Genomic DNA, 17,470 nt, shown 5'->3' on the forward strand with positions numbered 1-17,470 from the left:
CCCATGTCTGGTTATGTACACGTTAGAACGATAAAGGAACATGGACGAATGAGTAATAAAAAGCAGGACATACGTGCTTGATGGTAAAAAGAGTTATTCAAAGTGCAATATGCCATGAAAAAGAACTCATATTCACTTTGCACACTGACATTCTTTACAGCAAAACTGTCAAATACTGAGTTCACAAAAACAGTCGGTTTGGTATTTTATTTAGATACATTTTCAATAAGGTTTTTGTATTTTTGTTTTAAATTCATTTTCACGTATATTTCTGCTTATCTCTGTGTACATTAACTCTGTTAGTCCCCCCTTCATGTCAAAGTTGACTAATGTTTTTCAACACAGGAACCTCAGAAATATCCAGACACTCAGATACAGTACGGGTGGAACAATAAAGGCATAATTTCCACGTGTTAAAATGTCTTCAAGTCCCCCACATCACCCTCAAAACACCGGGGGAGGCTGCACTTCATGGGTTTCCTGTCAGTCTTTTTTCATCACTGCATCAAACCACATTCAGAATAAGTTTCCTCCAGCGACAGAGCAACAGCTTTCATACTTTACTTGATATAAGACAATGTGCTTTTCTCTGTAACTCAAAGTCTTCTTCAAGGATTCAAGGTAACTCCTTCAAGTCTTGTAAATACATGTCAAAAGATTATTTTTTGTGTGTGGTATATGCCTATTTGCACTGCCTAATTTAATATTTTTAAAATTTTTATATTTTAGCATAAACATTTTAGTGAAAAGTTGAATTGAGAAATGAACATGGATTTAAGAACAGATTTTCTTTTAAAGTTAAAAATTCCATGTTTAGTGCTCAATCTACAACATTCGCAGCATAAAACTGGTTACCTCAAAATGTTAACCTCTTAAAAAGTGAGTCACTTAGCGCTATGGAAATCAAAAGTATTGCCACAAAATGTGAACAATATGTGTGTTAAGATAATGACAGCTGCACTTCAACAGAAATGAAGTAAATCTGTGGCCGGTTGCGTAAACTTCTTAGACTAGAAAATTAGTCATCTACATATTTTTCTTCAAGACTGGTCCTAACTTTTTATTGTCAGTAACATGAAAAGCGTGCCCCTTGGTTTTCTGCTAGTTATACAAACTAGCTCTTAAAACACAGTTTTAACATAGTGGCTAAGTTTATGCAATTGGCCCCAATGTTCTTCTAGAGGTTTCAAAGAGCTTCAATAAGTCAAATGATCAATGCCACTAATTTACAATGGTTTCTTTTTCACAACAGAAACTCACAGACTTTTACCTACATCCTGATGGGGAAATGAAAATCAGACTAGTTCCCAGAACAATGAACAGTAATTCATTTATTACAATTCTAGTAAGTCATTTTAAGAGTTGATGTGAGCAAATCTCTAAAATCCAACAGCCTTATTTACCCAAGGAACTCGACATCATGGATAACGACACCGTAACAACATCGCATCAGTATTTGACTTTCCAGCGCTACCTCTTCACACCGGTGTACAGCCTGGTCTTGTTTTTTGGACTGATAGGAAATCTTGGAGCTTTGTACTACTTCATCTTTAAAATCAAACAGAAATCTCCATCAAACATATACATCATTAACCTGGCGGTGGCCGACACGCTTTTCTTTTTCGCCTTGCCGTTTCGCATCCACTACCATCTGAACGACAGCAACTGGATATTTGGCGACGTCATGTGTCGCATCACCGGCACGGTCTTCTTCGCCAACATCTACATCAGCATCACCTTCATGACCTGCATATGTGTGGACCGCTACATCGCCACCGTCCACCCTCACACCTTCCTGAAGCTCCGCAACACGAGTCTCACCGCACTGGTGAGCGCCGCTGTGTGGTTGGTCTCTGGGGCGGCCATTATGGCCTTCATGCTAAAGTGCCCATTGACATCTAAACAAAACATGTGCTTTGAGGGCTTCACTTCAGAAGACTGGGACGACTTGGCACCCTACAGCATATGCAGTCTCATTTTTGGGTCCCTTGTGCCTTCTGTGGTTATCCTGGTGTGTTACCCCATCGTGGCCCGCCGCATCGCCCGGATCAACAACTCCACCGCCCGCGGGGCACGGAGGGTCATCTACGCCATCCTGGCCATCACTGTTCTGTGTTTCATGCCTTATCATGTCATGCATCTAGTGTACCTCCTGTACCACTTGGGCCAGAACAAACATAATGACTTGATTTACATCCTCCGTAGGGTGACCATGGCTCTGGTCAGTCTAAACAGCCTCCTGGACCCGATATTGTACTATTTTGCAACCGGACACTATAAGTGGAGGTTCAAAAGACTGAGGCTGAAGAAGAAAAGGGGCGTTTATTCTATTTCCAAGGGTTTTTAAGCTTCATTCTGACTAACGCTATTTGTTTTGAGGGCAAGACAAGGTGACTCTAATGTGACTTGATGTAACTGGAGTCAGATTTTGTACTGATACAATGCAAAAACAAACAAGACTGACTATTTTTTGTATTAATTGACTGTATTAACAGCAAAATGACTGATAAATTGGCCAATATTTGACCGTTTTGAAATGATCTTGCCTGCTAGGCTGATCCGCAGTTGAGTGAGTGGTTTATGCAGTTTTGTCGTTTAGTAATATTGTGTGTTGGTTTATGCAGTTTTGTCGTTTAGTAATATTGTGTGTTTGTTTATGCAGTTTTGTCGTTTAGTAATATTGTGTGTTGGTTTATGCAGTTTTGTCGTTTAGTAATATTGTGTGTTAATATCTGAATGTCTCATTTCATATCATTGAACTATTGCATTTATATCAGTAGATGTAGATATCAGTATCACCACTGGAAAAGCACATACGAATGAAAAGACTATTTTTGTTTCAAATTCAAGAAATAAATATTTTTTTTCACAAATGACAGCGTTCTGAATTTTACTTAAAAAAAACAAATCTTTATTATTTTTTTCAAACAAAGACAAATATCAAATCAGGATCACCAGTCAGGAAGGCAGGCCTTTCTTCAACAGCGTAGACAAGAAACTCCCCAATTCTTCATCCTGAGGAAGACAAAGATCGTTTTAAACACTATGACAAACAGGTTAAAAGGGTACATTTCAAAACATAAAATCTAAATAACTCTATCAAAAAATAATTATTGTATGATTAACAGTATATAAATTAGAATAAGAGTTAAGTTAATCAATAACTTAGTATGGTATGTTACTATTATTCGTTTCAAATTGATTAATCGCATCTAACATAAAAGTTAGTACATATATGCATGTGTGTGTATATATATGCATGTGTGTATACAGTATGCATATATATATATATATACACACACACGTTTATGTTAGATGCGATTAAAGGTGATTTATAATGATTTATGATTTATCGATTTGACAGTACTACAGGTTTGGGGTTTTTAAAAGAAGTCTCTTGTGTGCACTCACAAAATATATTACACTTCATAGCAACCACTTACTATTTTAATATTTTAATATAGTATACAATGTAATTTATTCCTGTGATGCAAAGTTGAATTTTCTGCATCATTACTTTAGTCTTCATGCCACATGATCCTTTAGAAATGAATAGAAAGTTTAAAAGAGCAGCATTTATTTGAAGTAGAAATCTGTTTTAGCATTGTAAATGTCTTTAATGTAACTCTGTTTTAAAACGTTTGTTGCGGTTAGAGGGGTTTCTGTTCTATAAGACGCGATATCGGAGAAGGTGAAGTGAACCATGCGAGAAGATGACACCGCAAATTCACTTTCTCATCAGCATTTGCCGCATAAAAGATAGTGACATTTATTGTGATATTTTTGTGTTATGAGCTGGCGATACCCGGCCCTGAATGCAACCCATGTTTGTTTGGAAACATAAGGGCAAAAATTTTCCCTTGTGGGCTGCGAGATGCTGTAAATTCCACAAGACCAACTGTCTGACCACACGCAGAGAAAACAAGTGAAAGTTTCCACAAATGCAAACTCGAAAACATTTAACACTTTTATTATATTATTCCTCACCTTTAAAAATAAGTGGTTAAAGTTGAACACAATATAACCCCAATTAAATTAGGAAGGGCATCAGTGGAGATGATTGTTCACCTGATAGCTCCAAGAAAGCAGAATGGCTTTGAGGTTGGGCTCCTCAGCCGAGGACGTCACTTTGATAACGATGGATTCCACTATGACGGTACCGTCTGGCACGTGCTGGATGCTGTAACTTTTCAATACGCTGAAAGAGATCATGGGAAAAAAGACTTAATGAAACCTTTAGGAAAGCACAAACCTCATTCAGTATTTGTCCACATGTGCTGACATTTACACTGTGGCTAGAGTGGTAACAGCTTTGTTTACTGAGGGCAAGCGTTTGGGTGCAATGACCCACCTGTATGTAATGAACCAAGACTACAAAAATAGTAGTATACTATAAAACTGTCTATCTATCTATCTATCTATCTATCTATCTATCTATCTATCTATCTATCTATCTATCTATCTATCTCCATATATCTATCTATCTATCTCCATCTATCTATCCATATATCTATCTATCTATCTATCATTGGGCATAACTAAAAAAATAACTTGTTTTGTTGCATTTGCGACCAATTTAGCTGCAGTTTGAAGCCCCGTTTACATGAATCTCTTTTTTCTTTTGTTTTTAAATCACATCACAATTGACTCAGTGATGTCCTCTGAAGTAAAAACTTCTTAAGATAGCTCACCTAAGCTCTAAGTGCAAATTCAGTGTAACATCCCACACCGACTGCAGACTTTGAAAAACATGACCTTCAAGACTGAATTTTTCTGAAAGTTAAAAAGTTCTTCATTACAGAACTTACATACCTGTGCTATTTTTGTATTATTTAAATATTATAGTTGTATTCCTATTTTTACTAGCTTTTCAGTTTACTTTCTAAAAATCAAATTTAGATTAGTTTTTAGTAATTTTGTTATGTACTTTTGTAATTTTTATTACATTTTTATATTACTATTTATTTAGGTTTAATTTATTTCAATTTTACTTTTAGATTTAGTTCAGTAGTAGTTTATTTATTTCCAGTTAGTAATGTTTTTTTAAAAACTTATTTCACCTTATTTCTAATTTTTGTTTAATATAATATTTATATTTTACTTTATTTCAATTCACAATAAAAAAAAATTTCCGCTTTATTTAACAATAACAACCCTTTTGCATATGGGTGAGGGGGGCTTTATTAGCTGCATCAATTTAGCAAAAGGAAAGTGTGTGTGTGTGTGTGTGTGTGTGTGTGGTATTGTTTGCTGACCTCTTGAGGTGTGTGTAGATTCGGCTGAGTGTGTCGGTGTCACTGTGGGGGTCGTGGAGCTGGACGCGGCAGGTGAAGCGCAGCTGATGTTCACTGAGCCCCAGCTCTTTGAGAGCCTGCTCTGGAGAAACCAGACGCAGACTCTACACACACACACACACACACACACACACACACACACACACACACACACACACACACACACACACACACACACACACACACACACACACACACACACACACACACACACACACACACACACACACACACACACACACACACAGTCAGAAAACATGGAATTATTGACATCCAAAACCTCATGTCGTCAAATAAATGATGAAAACCAACCTAAAGAGCTATGTTGACTTACATTGTCCTTCATAATTAATGTCCCGTGCATGGTGCGAGGTCTTTTAGCATCAGGCAATGGGCCTGTGAGAAAATTTCATATATATATTTATATTTATATCTATAGATAGAAAAGCAGAAACTATAAGTACCCCTAACCACAGGACATGATGGCGTGTCCCCACACAGGTCAAATAAAGCATGTAGTGGTGTACGTGTCAATAATCACCTCCGAGAGCCATTTCTCTCTTCAGTAGGTTGAGCGAGATGTCCACGGGGACGCTGGGGTTCGTCACTATGGTCGTCGTCTCTCCATTGGCTGGCATATAGCAACTAACACCTGCATTGGGGAAAACAAAAGCGGTTTATCTCAGAAGAGAATATATATCAAACACTGAAAAGTAAAATATTTTATTGATCGTATGCTACAATATTGGGTTACTTTTTATGGAAATTATTGGATTAAATTCCTTTTTTGTTACGTTTTCTCACCTTGGCTGGGCTTGCTTGCTTGTTTTTAATTAACAAAAAAAAGTTATATTTTTGCTAAATATAAAGGCCCTTTCTCACCATAAGTAAAATGAATAAGCCTCAGGCTGAAGGAAATGCAAATTCACACCTGTACATTAGAGGGCGCAACTCAAACAATCCTTTCAACTGTGCTGCTGTTCTGGAAACGCAGAAGAATAGAATGCAGGAGAAGAAAGATTAAGCCAAAGCCCGTCTACGGAAAACCTGGCCACTCCCTATTAAGCCCTATTGTACCGAATTTTAGTTGTAGTTCCACCAGAGTTCCACTGGGGGGCGATCGTCCAAGTGCAAAATGAATGGGAGTCTATGGGGCTAGACGGCTAAATTTGTCTCTTTCACCCGATTGCCTTGAGAAATCTCAGATTTGAATGTAGGTTTTGCAAGTTCAACATGGGTTCTAGGTCGAAAGTTGAATGAACGAGTACTTATGTCCTTTTGATTTCTTACAGGTTTAGTTGTTGTTTGCCCATAACACGCTAGCATTCTGCTAATGGACGCTGATTGGTCAGTAAAGGACTGATTACGACCAGACATACCGCCTGATGGCATTGTGGCATCCGAAGCGGGACCAGAATGTTAAGGTGGACTTAACTGTTCTAGCACGTGTATTTACCTGTTTCAGCTGTGTTGTCGATGCCTCGAGAGAAAAGAAAGTGCAGATCACGAAAGCACCAAAGTGACTGAAGGATTTTAAGCAAATAAGTGACTCTAAAAAATCTAACACCCAGTAATCTGTAATTTCTCTGCATCTCCTTTAAAAAACAATATTCAAATTACTAGACAAAAAATTATATCCTGAGAAAAGTGGATTTTTAGGGGTAAATCTCCATAGACCCCCATTCATTCTGCACTCGTCCTGTGAGCGCCCTCATATGGAACCAGAGTGGAACTGCAACCAGTTCAGAACCCCGAAGTTTACTGAGAGTGAAACTTCTCCCCATATTAGACATTCTCTGATTAAGCCCAATTTATACTTCTGCGTTGAACTCACGCCGTAGCTACGCCGTAGGCTGTGTGTAGCGAGCGTACCCTTGGATGCACCACTCCAAAAATGTAACAACGCGTCAATTCTACGCGGACGCAAGCGCTGTGATTGCTCTGCTAGAACCCCTCCCCTCGAGGTTCACATGCTCCCTCTGTATGTGTAATTGCGCATCAAAGCGGACAACGACGCAGAAGCATAAATGAAAACCGACGCGTAGTCTATTGCGAAGAGGCTCCAGCGTAGGTGCGACGCAAAAGTATAAATCAGCCTTTAGAGTCTTATTTCAGCAATAAAAACAAAAACAAATGTGAAGTTAAAAAAGTCGTTTTTGCTTATTAGTATGGTCGAAATTGGATCATCGAAGGTCAGCAGCAAAAACATTGGTTTATAAAGTGAGATTAAGTACATAAAGTATATTTATGTTTTTAACATTTTAATTATTGCAGGTTTGCATAATATTTTGAGTTTGCATTTCATTTTTTATTCATTTTGAGGAAGACTGAATCTGTTTTTGTGCAAATGAGTAAATGAATGTTCACATTTAGTCTAGAACTACAATAACCATCATGTTTACACCAAGCGGTAACCTTCCGGTCTCTAACCAACACGGAAGTGACTTAAACTGCAATTCATCGACTGGCCGCTGGAGACAGGAGAGCTGTCAGTCAATTAATGGGCTTACTTGAAAAAGAAACTCAGATATTTTGTTATAAGTTTTAAAGTAATGAGTTACTTTGCTAGTTACATGAGAAAAGTAATCTGATTACTCGCATTACTTGTAATGCATTACCCCCAAAACTACCCATGAATAAATCACACAACTGGAAATAAGTGATAGTAAAGCAGTCTGCAGTTAAGAAGATTTAGACTTACTGAACTCTTGTTCGATCTTGTCTTTGAGGAACTCCATTTTCTTGGCCTCTCCGTGCACCAGCAGAATGTTCCTGGGTTCTGCCATGCGGATCAACTGCATGATGCCTTTGGCGTCGGCGTGAGCACTGAAGGACATGTACTCCACCTGCAGCTTCACCTCCAACTAAACACACACCACATATGAGACTAGGGCTTTCATAGACTAGTCGGGTACTCCAATACTTCAACCACTAGTCAGCGCTGTCGGAAGCCATCAAGTACTCGAGTGTGCAATGTCGACGCACTCGTTTTGTTTTTTTAACCCAAACCAGGAAGCCATGACTGAGCAAAGAAGAATATGTCTTATTCTATATAATAAACTATTTTGAAACGATTGAGTGATGATCCAAGTGATACAGATCTATTATTGTTTTTTTTGAAGATCTCTGAAATGTTAAAAGAGGAGGCTAATGTTGTATAATACCCTTAGGCTAACTGTTAAAATTAATTTGATCACATATTTCTTGACGTCAAAGATATGAATATTACGGTTTTAATATTGCGTGTCAATTAACATGTTAAATATAAAATGAAACCCGCTACTTTAATGTTTTTACAATACAAGTAAGAGACTTGTTTGCAAACACTGAGCTGACAATTAATACACACTTGTGGACACAAACTACAAACCACGAGTACTTGAGTTACCTTAATAGTTTTGACAAGTAACCGAATAGAGATTCAGACGTGAAATACAGAGGTTTGACATAAGAATAAACTTCTGGTTTGGTCAAGGAAGGTAAAAATGGCTGATTTTTATGAAAAATTAAGGGAAACTGTGGAAAATATAGAGACTACAGTTCTACAGTTAGAGTACTGTAAGTTCTCTTATGCCATCTAGTGAAGGTCAATTAAAAACTGTGTTTGCTTCTATTAATTACCGTTTGTCTTCCCTCTATCTCCAGTTTCTTCTGTCCATTCAGGATCTTGTGTCCCACAGTGCCTTGCACACAGTATCCTGGCATGATGACCTGAGAAACAAATACATTAAACTCATATATTTTCTCTTTCGATGAACCACTATGAGCTGGAACAGGCATTGAATGAGCTGAAGTGGTACATAAGTGTTTGGCAGTAACATCTTCTGCTGTTTCATAAGGTTTCTTACCATGTTCTTTTCATTCCCGGCCCATTTCTTGAATATCTGTAAAGACTGCCCAGCATGCAACATTCCAGGGGTGGCGAACACAACCTGATGGAACAGATATTAAAGTCTCTGGCTGCTTTCTATAATATCATGCACTTATTTGATTCACTTCACAGCAATCTATAAAGTCTTTTTGAATGCTATAACAACAGAACTGGCTACATGTCTTCGTAATGTCTTCGTAAAAAGAATCAGTTCTTCGATTCTGAGGCAGTTCTTGGGAATCAAGAGTCGAATCGAATGCCAAATCTTTTTATTCTAATCACCAAAAAGACTCGAGTTCAGATTTATTCTGTGATAGATGTGGAAAATCTTTTCAAACATTCCCCAGTTATACGAACATATTTAATATTACATTTAAAAAGTAATTATTGTATTAAATAAAGGAAAATAGGATTTAAAGAAATAAGATTTAAAAATGTCATGTTAAATATTTTAAAAGGTTTCTGCATGTATCAGTTAATAATAATAATAATAATAAATACTAATAATGAATAAAGCAATAGTCATAATAATAATAATAGTAGCATATAAATTATCAAAGTATATCAATGATCAGATAAAAAAAACACTACTTTTTGATCAATATTAATTTTAGAACATTAACAATTGAATGATTAAATACAGAATATTAATTAATATCCTAAAAGGTTTCTATATGTGTTATTTAATAATAAGAAATAATAATAATAGATAACAAAATATGTTGCATAATATATTATTATTATTATTATTAATTTAACAATAAAGAAACCCGTGAATATGCCACACAGAATTGCAGAGTATATTATCAGATTTAAAGAAATAAGATTTAAAAATGTAATTATATAATTTTTTAGAATACTCATTAATATTCTAAAATGTTTCTATATGTATCATTTAATAATGAGAAATAATTGATGTGATATATATTTTGCATAATAATAATAAAAAATGCATGAATTATAGGCTTGCAGAGTATATGAATTACATAATTGTTTTTGTAGTGGCCTTACCATTGGTCCAGGGTTATCAGCATATGAGCGATCAAAGGCTTTGATGTGCTTGAACTCAAACATGTTTCTCTGTACAAAGGTCTTGCGGATCTTCTGATTGGTCCAGGTGATGAAGAGTTTGTAGTAGTGATTGGCTTTCTCCGTCAGCCCGGTGGAGAAATAAATGGGTGCTTTCAGATTCATTCTCTCCCTGTTAAAGTGAACAACCAGCAATTAGACACTGTTCTGTGCCAAAATACAGTTTACATTAGCATCCTTACAGAATATATCATGCTTATCAAGGTGATCAACAGCAATTTTAAAAGCTCACCAGAATGTTTCCAACAAAATACAGAGTTCCTGTGCTCTTCCCAGAGCAAACACTGGAATCAAGACCTAAAACATAGAGACACCAAAATGAACAGGACATAAACACACACGTCTGAGAACGTATGATTGAACTGACATTAAAAAATGGATAGTCAGCGCTCTAAAATCTGATTGGATGAGTCTTGTCTACCTTGCCTCCTCTTTCCACTGTTTCGTGAACCTTCTTCAGGAAATCTCTTTCCCTGCAGCGTTTGGAGTCTCTGATCGTAGTGGCATACGTGGATTCTGATATCAAAATATCTGGCCGGCATTTGTCAATCCAAGCAGCTCTGAGTATATAAAGTCACAGAATTTAATGGGTTAGTTCAGCCAGAAATGAAAATTCTGTCATTAATCTCACTCAGCCTCATGTCGTTTCAAACCTGTAAGACTTTCGTTCATCTTCAGAACACAAATGAAGATCTTTTTGATAAAATCTGAGAGATTTCTGTCCCTCCATTGACAGCTACGCAACTACCACTTTGACACTTCAAAAACGACATAAATAGATCATAAAACTAAACCATATGAATTGAGCGGTTTAGTCCACATTTTCTGAAGAGACACAATCGCTTTATATGATGACTTTAGACTTTTATTTACATACGTATAAACAATCATCAACTCACTCATCAGTTGTGGTAAACAGAAGCTCAAGCATGTTCGCTTGATGTGCGAAAACCAACAAGGTTCATTCTCGCGTTACACATCACGTTTGAGCTTCAGCAAGAACCAATGGAGTTTGTTCTGTTCAAGAAGGTTCGGTTGAGCCTCTGTTTATGTATGTTGATCAATGTTTAAATGTGAATAAAAGTCTAAATTCAGTCTGTTCATCATATCAAGCGATTGAGTCTCTTCAGAAAATTTGAACTAAACCGCTCAATTCATATGAATTAGTTTTAGGATCTCTTTATGAACTTTTTGAAGCATCAAAGTGGCAGTTGCGTAACTGTCAATGGAGGGACAGAACTAGCTCGGGTTTTATTAAAAATATCTTAATTTGTGTTCCGAAGATGACAGAATTTTAATATTTGGGTGTACTGTCCCTTTAAACATAAATGGACTGCATTTATATAGCGCTTTCACAGACCGAATGGCCACCAAAGCGCTTTACATAGTTGCCTCACATTCACCCATTCATACACACATTCATACACCGACGGCGGTGTCAGCCATGCAAGGCGCCACCCAGCTCGTCAGGAGCAGTTGGGGTTAGGTGTCTTGCTCATGGACACCTCGACACTTGGTCAGGTGGAACCGGGGATTGAACCACCAACCTTTCGGTTTGTAGATAACCTACATGAACCACTGAGCCACTGCCGCCCCAAGCAAACATGACTTATACTTGAAGAGTTACATAAAATCTGTGACAAAAAAGAGATTTAACTCACCCCAAATGTCTATCTGGTGTCATGTTGTAATCACCCTATACAAATTGAAAGCAAATTAAGTCAATATCTGGAACATCATAAATTTGGGAGTATGCAATTGGTAATGAGACACTCACTGTGTAGACAACAGACTCTGAGCCAACTTTGATTTGAACCATGGCGGCTCCCAGCACATGACCTGCATAGTACGCTTTGATCTCAAGCTCTTCATCTACCTTTATGCAGCAAAAACAAACAAACAAACAAAAAAACAACAACAAATAAATAAGTCAGATAAAAGTATCCAAAAGAAAAAAGCAATTATTAGCAAGATAAACACATATATTTGAAGCTTAAATAACATTTTATTTTTAAACATTTTCAATAGGGAAAAATTTACAATACAAAATACATATTAATTGCTAAAATGATTGATATTAATTAGTTTACTAAACCTGTTTAAATTAATTAATTATCTAAAAGTAATTTTAATGAATTGATTCATTACATCTGGAGTCTGGAGTCTACTCCACCAGGATACTGTTATAAGCATGAGCCCCGTCTGATCGGTCGTGGCGGCGGTGTTGCAACAATCTATAGAGATATTCTTAATGTTACTCAGAAAACAGGTCACAGGTTTAATTCGTTTGAAGTACTTGTGCTAAATGTTACGCTCTTAGATGCAAGAAACAAATCCATATTATCTCTAGCCTTGGCTACCCTATATAGACCTCCAGGGCCCTATGCTGATTTCCTAAAAGAGTTTGCATACTTTCTCTCAGATCTATTGGTCAATGTCGATAAAGCAATAATTGTTGGAGACTTTAACATACACGTAGATAATACAAATGATGCGTTAGGGACTGCGTTTACAGATTTATTAAACTCCTTTGGGGTCACGCAAAACGTCAGTGGTCCCACTCATCGTCTAAATCATACACTAGATTTAATTATATCATATGGAACCAATCCAACTGATATAAATATTATACCGCAAAGTGATGATCTCACTGATCATTACATGGTAACTTGTATAATACGTACTGCTGAAATTTGTCATGTTGCGCCACGTTATAGACCAGGCAGAACAATCCTTCCAACCACTATAGATAGATTCTCAAATAGCTTACCTGATCTATCTCAGCTGCGCAGTGCACCCAAACAAACAGATGAACTAGAGGAAATGACTAGCAGTTTGAGCACCATGTTCTCTAGTACACTAGATATTGTTGCACCAATTAGATTAAAAAAGGTTAGAGAGAAAACTAAAGCACCATGGTACAACAGTGCTACGCATGCAATCAAGAGAGAAACTCGTAACTTAGAACGTAAATGGAAACAAACTAATTTAGAGGTCTTTAGAATCGCGTGGAAAGACAGTATGTCACGTTATAAAAAGGCTCTAAAAGCAGCCAGGGCTGAGCATCTCCGCAAACTAATAGAAAATAACCAAAATAATCCAAGGTTTTTATTCAACAACGTGGCTAGACTAACAAATAAACAAACATCATCAGAGCAAAATATTCCATTACAATATAGTAGTAATGATTTTATGAATTACTTCAATGAGAAAATAGAAAGCATCCGAAACACAATTGTAAATATACAATCCTCTATGATGTCTTATGATTCAGCCTCAATTATCGCCCCTCTAGAACAACTACACCGCTTTACAACTATAGGACAGGAAGAGCTAAATAAACTTATCATTGCATCTAAACCAACAACATGTTTATTAGATTCAATACCCACTAAACTACTGAAAGAAGTGTTACCTGTAGTGGAAGAGCCTCTTCTTAATATTATTAACTCGTCTTTATTTTTAGGTCATGTTCCAAAAATATTCAAGCTGGCAGTAATAAAACCTCTCATTAAGAAACCGCAATTAGATCCAAATAACTTAGCAAATTACAGACCCATCTCAAATCTTCCATTTATGTCTAAAATACTAGAAAAAATTGTGTCCGCTCAATTGTGCTCTTTCTTACAAGAAAATGATATCTATGAAAAATTCCAGTCGGGATTCAGACCGCATCATAGCACAGAAACTGCGCTAGTTAAAATTACAAATGATTTACTTTTAGCTTCTGACCAAGGCTGTATCTCAATACTAGTTCTACTCGATCTTAGTGCTGCGTTCGATACTATCGATCATAAAATACTCTTGGATCGACTACAAAACTACACTGGTGTTCAGGGACAGGCATTAAGCTGGTTTAGATCGTACTTATCAGACCGTTACCATTTTGTCTGTTTAAATGGGGAAAAATCAAAGATAACGTCAGTAGACTATGGAGTGCCGCAAGGATCGGTGTTAGGCCCTCTGCTATTCTCAATATATATGCTGCCACTTGGTAATATTATAAGAAAACATGGAATTAATTTCCACTGTTATGCTGATGACACTCAATTATATATCTCATCACGACCAGATGAAAACACTAACTTATCTAAATTGACAGAGTGTCTAAATGATATAAAATGCTGGATGACGTGTAATTTCCTGCTATTAAATTCAGATAAAACGGAGGTACTACTTATTGGTCCAAAAAACTACCCACAAAATCCCTTACAATACAACTTTAATTTAGAAGGATGTCCTGTTACTTTATCCACTACAGTAAAAGACCTGGGTGTTATACTAGACCGCAACTTGACTTTCGAAAATCATATTTCATATATTACAAGAACAGCCTTTTTCCACCTTAGAAACATTGCTAAGCTACGCAACATGCTATCTGTTTCTGATGCAGAAAAGTTAGTTCATGCATTCATGACCTCGAGACTAGATTACTATAATGCTTTATTAGCTGGTTGTCCTGCATCCTCAATCAACAAGCTACAGTTAGTGCAAAATGCAGCTGCTAGAGTTCTTACTAGATCAAGAAAATATGATCATATAACACCTATTTTATCATCTCTACACTGGTTACCTATTAAGTTACGTATCAATTACAAAGTATTCCTACTGACCTATAAAGCCCTAAATGGTTTAGCTCCTGTGTATTTAACAGACCTTCTATCGCCATACAATCCATCGCGCTCTTTAAGATCACTAAATTCGAGGCTTCTGGTCATTCCTAGGATATCTAAGTCCACTAAAGGAGGGAGGGCGTTCTCGCATTTAGCTCCTAAACTCTGGAATAGCCTTCCTGATATTGTACGAGACTCAGACTCGCTGTCCCAGTTTAAAACTAGATTAAAGACGCATCTCTTTAACCAAGCATTCACTTAATCCTTAACCTTTGATACTACTGCTGAATCAGTTCGAATGCATTAACATTATGAACATCAGCTATGCTAATTATTTCCCATCTGCCTTTCTGCTGTTATCTCGGGACGCTAGTCCCGAGGTAAATAGCGTTCGTCAGCTCCAGTTTGTATCCAGCCTCTCACGGAGACTTCAGATGCCCCAACGCCTGTGAAGAGACGACTCAAAGCCGGCGATATGTTATGCCATAAATTAATACTTGATTAACTAACTGTATTTTTCTATGTACATTTCCGAAATGCAATTTCTGTAAAGCTGCTTTGAGACAATGTGTATTGTGAAAAGCGCTATACAAATAAATTTGAATTGAATTGAATTGATTTAGACATGAACTTTACCTGAACTGTTTGGTGGAGGTTGATTGGCACAACTTTCTTCATACAGTCTTTGATCATCTGTGAAGTGAAGAAGTTGGTCTCTCCCTTTTTGTCGACTGTGATCTTTCTGAAGTCCTCCAGCAGGATGGGACAGATGGCTTTGGTGGGGTGGGTCATGTAGATGGGCCCGTCGTAACCCACCATCTCGCTCATGTAGGGAAGAGCACCGCAGTGATCCAGATGGAAATGACTGAGAGGAACATAAAGGAGGAAAAATCACAATGAAGAGGAGGAAAACTCACACAACCGTCACATGATACAAATCAAGTATAAACTAACCTTATAATGACACAGTCCAAGAACTCAGTGAGGCGACCGTTCTGGGTAATGTAACTAAAATCTGGGAAACGTCTCTGAAATGAAACACAGAAAGTTAAGGGACTAGTAGACAACAGAATTATACTCAAAATACATATATGTGAACGTAGCAAGAACTGTTGAAACGCACATCATCGTTGTAGCCCATGTGCATCCCGCAGTCAAGCATAATGTTTTTGCCTCTGATGGAGACCAGAATACAGCTGCGGCCGACGTCCTGACCAGCCCCTGTGACAAAACACATCCAGAGGAACTTGGTTAAGAATTACACTGATTTACATTATAATAAAGTCAAAATAATATATAATCACTTATATAAATATATATATATATATATAGATAGTTATTTTAATGTAGTTCTAATGTAGTTATTCATAATAATATGAAACTCATATGTGTGTGTGTGTGTATGTATATACCATACACAAACACAAATGCATACATACAATATATATGCACGCAATATGGTATTATTATATCGTATATATGAAGTCTAATATACATATGTAAAATAAGTTGTTTTAAGGTATAATAAGCAACAAAAAAAAAAAAAAAAAAACATAAACACTTGAACAGATAAACACGGTGCTTAATATATAACCTTAATAATATTTGTACCGGATTTTAAGTATCACATGTTTGACAATGGCTACACGTTTTTTTTAGAAATGTTACCTACAAAATTAAGCAAACGTCTTACCTAAAGGCGTGATTTTGATTTCAGGCATCCTGACAGCTTTGAAAAGATCAGAAAATAATGTTTTATGTTTAACGTTACAGGAGACTGACAGTCAGACTCTAACTGTAGATTAGCTGGATATGAACACTTGGCAGCTGCATGTTAGTCAGCTTGCACACTTTCAAGGGATGTAAACCAACTGAAAGATTGTATAAGTGTGTGGATATGTTCAAATAGTAAAACAGGTTAGCACAGCAGCTAAACAACTTTAGCCATGACGCCACAGCATCTAAGTGTGGGCGTGGCTTAGTGGACCATTAGTTGTCTATAATTCTAAATAATAATTATCTTATTTTAACTCTTAAATGTGCAATTTCATTTTGATGGCTATTAAAGTCATTCACGGTTATTATTAAGGAGTAAATTATTATCTAGTCCACTACTTAAGCGACGCAAAGACATCCAGTTCACGTGGTAACTGTTACTTTTCACAACGCTGGTGAGGTTGGACCAATCATGTTCGTTTGTGATTTCTAGACAGGACTTTTAAAAAGTAATTTTCATTCAGGTTTCAAGGGCGTATTTATGTTTTGTTATCAGGTAAAAATCTGTGGAGTTCATAAATTAAAAAGATTACAGTGTTCAGTGTATAAATGTCTCCAATAAGACTAACAACCTACAGATATTTGAATGCGGCTCAATGGAGAATTCGACTTTCTGAGCCGTCAAGCGCCCCCTCATGGAAGATACTTGGTGCAACATAAAAAAGCTAGTAAGAATTTACGTCGAATGTCACGTCGTTGCTTGAATGCGTCATGTTCAACCCTATTGGTTAAATTTCCCAAACAACAGCAGACGGCCAAGAACCAACGTCCAATCACATGGACATGTATATCATGTGACATGAAAAATGAGATTTGATTGGCTTAAT

The 17,470-nt window shown here is 36.8% G+C and overlaps 2 protein-coding genes across 2 annotated transcripts; one reads left to right on the plus strand and one right to left on the minus strand.

Annotated features, from left to right (window-relative positions):
- Nucleotides 1-487: 487 nt before the first annotated feature.
- LOC143726070 (uracil nucleotide/cysteinyl leukotriene receptor) lies at nucleotides 488-2,873 on the plus strand. The gene is made up of 2 exons (XM_077219056.1): nucleotides 488-621; nucleotides 1,253-2,873. Exon 2 carries the CDS (start codon nucleotides 1,421-1,423, stop codon nucleotides 2,345-2,347), a length of 927 nt encoding a protein of 308 aa, XP_077075171.1. The 5' UTR covers nucleotides 488-621; nucleotides 1,253-1,420; the 3' UTR covers nucleotides 2,348-2,873.
- A 15-nt stretch (nucleotides 2,874-2,888) lies between these two features.
- ints11 (integrator complex subunit 11) lies at nucleotides 2,889-16,842 on the minus strand. The gene is made up of 17 exons (XM_077219055.1): nucleotides 16,561-16,842; nucleotides 15,991-16,088; nucleotides 15,822-15,895; nucleotides 15,504-15,732; nucleotides 12,032-12,130; nucleotides 11,916-11,950; nucleotides 10,676-10,814; nucleotides 10,487-10,551; nucleotides 10,177-10,366; nucleotides 9,143-9,226; nucleotides 8,916-9,005; nucleotides 7,996-8,158; nucleotides 5,836-5,946; nucleotides 5,629-5,690; nucleotides 5,256-5,398; nucleotides 4,069-4,198; nucleotides 2,889-3,015 (listed from the first exon to the last, which is right to left on the minus strand). The coding sequence occupies exons 1-17, from the start codon at nucleotides 16,586-16,588 to the stop codon at nucleotides 2,959-2,961; spliced, it is 1,797 nt and encodes a 598-aa protein (XP_077075170.1). The 5' UTR covers nucleotides 16,589-16,842; the 3' UTR covers nucleotides 2,889-2,958.
- Nucleotides 16,843-17,470: the final 628 nt, after the last annotated feature.

This window comes from Siphateles boraxobius, unplaced genomic scaffold (genome assembly GCF_051911475.1).
Source record: "Siphateles boraxobius isolate OS27281-9 unplaced genomic scaffold, OSU_SipBor_1 77, whole genome shotgun sequence".
Classification (NCBI taxonomy): Eukaryota; Metazoa; Chordata; class Actinopteri; order Cypriniformes; family Leuciscidae; genus Siphateles; species Siphateles boraxobius.